The 4,870-nt window shown below is 35.0% G+C and overlaps 1 protein-coding gene across 1 annotated transcript; it reads right to left on the minus strand.

Annotated features, from left to right (window-relative positions):
- Positions 3,712-4,665, minus strand: LOC104719120. The gene is made up of 3 exons (XM_010436969.2): positions 4,413-4,665; positions 4,186-4,268; positions 3,712-4,039 (listed from the first exon to the last, which is right to left on the minus strand). The coding sequence occupies exons 1-3, from the start codon at positions 4,640-4,642 to the stop codon at positions 3,816-3,818; spliced, it is 537 nt and encodes a 178-aa protein (XP_010435271.1). The 5' UTR covers positions 4,643-4,665; the 3' UTR covers positions 3,712-3,815.

Raw genomic sequence — 4,870 nt, forward strand, 5'->3', positions numbered from 1 at the left:
CATATATGTGATATAGTGTAGAACATCATCATGTTTAGAGTAAGATGCAAAATTGGACAATTTTGGAAAGTTTGATGATAGAAAAGAGTATAATGAAACCATTGGACCTTATAATATACTTGAAAGTTAATTTGACTAATTTGTTACAATTATTTTGATGGTTTTTGCAAATTAGATATTCAAGATTTGCGACAAATTTGCGACTGATTTGCTAGAACCATAGCAAATTAATCGCAAATCCATCGCAAACAACACAAAACATAGCAATTCTCTCGCAAATAGAAACGTTAAACCCTTGAACCTAAATCCTTAAGACTAATTACATTCCTATTAATGATTAAAATGATATAATTCAAGAATTTTAATCAAAGATAGGGCACTAATGACAATTGCAAATCCTAAACCCTAAAGACTTTGCGAGGGATTTGCTACGTTCCCTCGCAATTTGCTCGCACAAACTCTAAATTATAAAAATTTAAATTAATTAATATTTGCGATGCTTTTGCGAGGGAACGTAGCAAATCTCTCGCAAATTTTGCATTGGAATTGCGACGCCGTTAATTTCCTATATAACTAAAAAACCTAGTTTGAGCGAAGCTCAAACCCAGCCGACAAACCCTAATTTCCTTCTTCTTCTTCCGATTTCTTTCTTCTCCGGTTGTTCTCTTCTCCTCTCTCTTCTCCGGTTGTTCTCTTCTCCTCTCTCTTTTCCGGTGAAACCTTCTCCGACCCTTACTCCTCCTCTTTTCTCTTTTCCTTTGAATCTCTTGTCCGGTAAGTCTCCTCCTCTCCCCTTCTACCTCTTTATAGTTAGAAAGTTTGCTTAGATTAGGGTTTTAATTCGAATTTGGGGATTCAAATTTGGGGATTCAATATGGGGTTTAAGGTTATGATTCGATTAGGGTTTTAATTCGATTTTAGGGTTTCAAATTTGGGGATTCAATTTGGGGATTTTAGGGTTTCGAAGTTATGATCCAATTTGGGTTTAAGGTTATGATTCAATTTGTTTTTAATTTTGGATAATTTTAGGGTTCTAATGATTTTTACCTATTCTCCTTCTCTTCTCAGATGTCTTCTCGAGACCGAGACCAAAACGGATCTGTCAACCAAAACTATTACACAAGGTTTATATCTTCACAAGGATTATCTCCTCCCATCCCTGCTCGAGGGGTACGCTCTACTGGCTCTGCTCAAAGGCTACATTCTACTGCCTCTTCTCAAGGTACTTCACCGGTGCTAAATGATCTTCCTCCGGTGCAAAATAATCTTCCTCCACAGCAAGATGATCTTCCTCCACAGCAAAATGATCTTCCTCCTCAGCAATCAACTTCGCGTGTCAACGGTGTAACTGCCTCTCAAACATTTTTTAGCTTGGAAGAGTTATTTGCAAGTCCTGGGCGAGCTAACTTGACAAAACTAGATCCTAAGCGACCACCGGGTACTCTCTGGTGAGAATATTTTCTATCTAACATTCAATTTATCTGTTGTTTAGTATTTTCATAGATCCTAATTCCATTTATCTGTTGTTTTGTAGGTTTGACCAGGATTCTTCGGTTGCTGCTATTGTCCGGGCCATCTTTGAAAGAGATTTCAAAGAACCTCATGCCAATTGGACCCAAACACCTGCAGCAGTTGTGGACCGATGGTTTGAAACTTTTGCGGTAAGTTATAAGTTCCTTATTGTGTTTAAATTACAAATTTTGTGTTTTACTCACTTCATTTGATTCTGATTAATGCTTATGTTTTTACAAGCAAACATATAACTGGGACCACTCCATCAACAAAAGAGTTAGAGCTGAGTTTGAAGCTAAGTTGAAAAACCGGATGAGTGATCAAGTGTCTCGGTGGAAGGGTAAGTGGAAGAAGAAAGGTAATGAGGCAATGCCGCGGTGGCTTGATCCTCCCGTGTGGGATGGCTTGGTCACTTTTTGGTGTGAACCAAAATCAGAAACAAAGAGTATCAATAGCCGCAATGCTCGCTATAGTGATCCTGAGGGCACCGGAATACATAAGCACCGGTCTGTTCAGACTTCTTTTAAAGCCAGAGCACGAAAGCATGTAAGTTGTTTCATTTCTCTGGTTAACACAAGTTGATTAACACAAGTATCTACAATATTTAACACAAGTTGTTTCATTTCTCTGTTTTTAGTCTGAGAAGAATGGTGAGCCACTTCCTGATTTCCTACAAGTCCTAGAAGACACTCATAGGAGACATGATGGGTCTTTTGTTGATGGACTGTCCGAGAAGGTGTACAATGAAGTATCGTCAAAGATTGTTCAAGCTGAGTCTGAGCTATTATCAGGGGATAACATGGAGAGTAGTGCTTCTGGGGGGGGTTATCACTGACTGTGAAGAACCACATTTATGCCGAGGTAAAACATGCTTCATTGTTTATGTTTGTGTTTTGTATCTTCATTGTCTAATTGTTAATGTTTGAGTGATAAATTGTTCATTGTTGGCAGGTTGCTCCGAAGAAAAAGAACCGGGTATATGGGGTTGGAAACTTGCAAGCAGAAGCATCTTCAGCTCAGATTGGTCAACCGTCTCCTCCTTCTGAAGATCCACTTGTTCTAGCTGCGAAGCTTGCTGCTGCGGAAACTGTTCTTGCGACTCAGGCTACTCAATTACAGGCCAATGCAGTTAAGATGCAAGAAAATTCAGAGAAGATGCATAGTTATGATGCATACTTTGAATATCTTGCAGAGAAGGATCCGGACTTTGCAGCAAGATTTCCCCGAAAAGATTCAGCGGCCAGACCAGTGACCACCGGAGAACCTACCACATGGACTCTCTTTCTCTCCTTAGGTGTAATGTAAACTTGTTTTGTAAACCTTGTAAACTTGTTTTGTAAACTTATTTTGTTATTTGGTTTAATTTTAATTTCAGGATAAAGTTATAAGATTTAATTTTAATTACAGGATTAATTTTAATTACAGGTTTAATTATAATTAAGCTAACCAAAATGAAAATTTAAAATTTTTTTTATACCAATATTATTATTTGCGACGGAAAAAATAATTGCAAAAGCATCGCAAATTTGCGAGAGACTTACGAGATACCAATTTTGCGAGGAAATTGCTATATAAACAAGTCCTCGCAATTTGCGCTTAGTTTACGAGAGAATTTTTTTCCTCGCAAAAGTTGCAAGGGATTTGCGACGTTGACCGATTTGCGAGAAGCGATTTTCGAGGAACGGACTATCCTCGCAAATCTCTCGCTTTTGTCGATTTGCGAGGGATTCACTACATATTCCTCCATCGCAAAATCGTTTTTCTTGTAGTGTTCCAGCATCGACTGATGCTCCTCCAGCATCAACCGATGCACATCCCCAAACCAGGATTTCGATTCGCGGATGTTACAGAAAAAATCGCTGAAACAATTTTTACTAATGAAAATTAAATGAAAATTGCACAAAATTATTGTAAACGATATAAACGATTGTATTAATTTCATTGATTTATGAGAATTTGTTAGAAATACTCTTTTTGGTTTCATTGATTTATATGCGGAGACAGTCTTCGTATAATCAAAACTTGAATCGATATCTTAACAACTAAATGTTACTGAAATAGTGTTCTAGGACCAGAAATTAGAGTTTTTATTAATATTTGTTCAAATTATTAACTAAAAATGATATTAACTGACTGTATTTAAAAGATAAAGCTTATACTAAAAAGGGAAATTGAAACCAAACTAATATTTTTCTCCATTATATTATTTCAAGGTAAAGAAAATAACAAAGTATCACCAAATAAATACAATCCATTATTATTTCAAGTTTCTCATGGTAGATACTAGTTTCGACTATATTTCATTACGAAATAGAACATGCATTGGGATTTTCATCACTAAACATCATATACCTGGCCATTTCTTTTTCATCATCACTACTCGGGTTGATATAAATATCTCTATCCATTTCAATTTCTTCATCTTTCTTTATAGGTTGTTTGTCCTTTTCTTTCTGCTCCATTTTTTCTAGTCTTTTACGCATCTTTTTCTTAAGTTTTTTCAATAACTTTTCCTTATCAAAATCGCCTGTGATTACAACTTTTTTATTTTCTATATCGACCACACATGTTTTGACTCCCATTCATACACCATTCGAAAGAAATGAATACAATACACATTTTGTTGTATTTATTATTTAATTAATATAAGTATTAAGTATTACTATTATTTACCTTCAAATTTAGAAACAACTTTTCCGACGTCTACCTCTAACGCCTCACATAGAAATTCCATATGAATTTCGACTTCTGTTGTGCTACAAAAAAAAAAAAAAACATGAAGAGTTAGAACACATGTTTTTTTTTTTTTTTTTTTTTNTGCAAAGAGTTAGAACAAATGCTCCTTTTTTTTGGAACTTTCATAGTTAATCAAAACTATTAACTAGTACGAAGTGATATACCTTGTTTGAGGGGTTTCAATTTTTTTTTCATCTTCATTGTTCTCTATAATTGTTTCATGTTCCTCGTTTTCTTCCAGAACTATTGCAGGTTCATCATCTTCTTTCTCATCAATATCATCTTTCTCAGCCATATCAGCTTTCTCATTCACCATCAAGATTTCTGCCTTTTTACCTGTTTTTTTCTTGAGAGTTTTCAATAGCTTCTCCAAATTAAAATTACCACTGACCATGACTTTTTGATTAACTATATCTGTTGTATATGCTTCAACTCCTAGCAATCACATATAATTTAAATGTATTATTAATTATAACATAGCTACTATATTATCCTTAATAATATATGTGATCGTTCAAAACGTTATAAAATATCCAAAGCTTTGTGACAAATGGTTTCCTACAATTCCATCAACTCATAATTTTTCTAAGAAATTTTAAATATATATAGGAAATGCAAAACG

This window comes from Camelina sativa, chromosome 10, assembly GCF_000633955.1.
Source record: "Camelina sativa cultivar DH55 chromosome 10, Cs, whole genome shotgun sequence".
In the NCBI taxonomy this organism is placed as follows: Eukaryota; Viridiplantae; Streptophyta; class Magnoliopsida; order Brassicales; family Brassicaceae; genus Camelina; species Camelina sativa.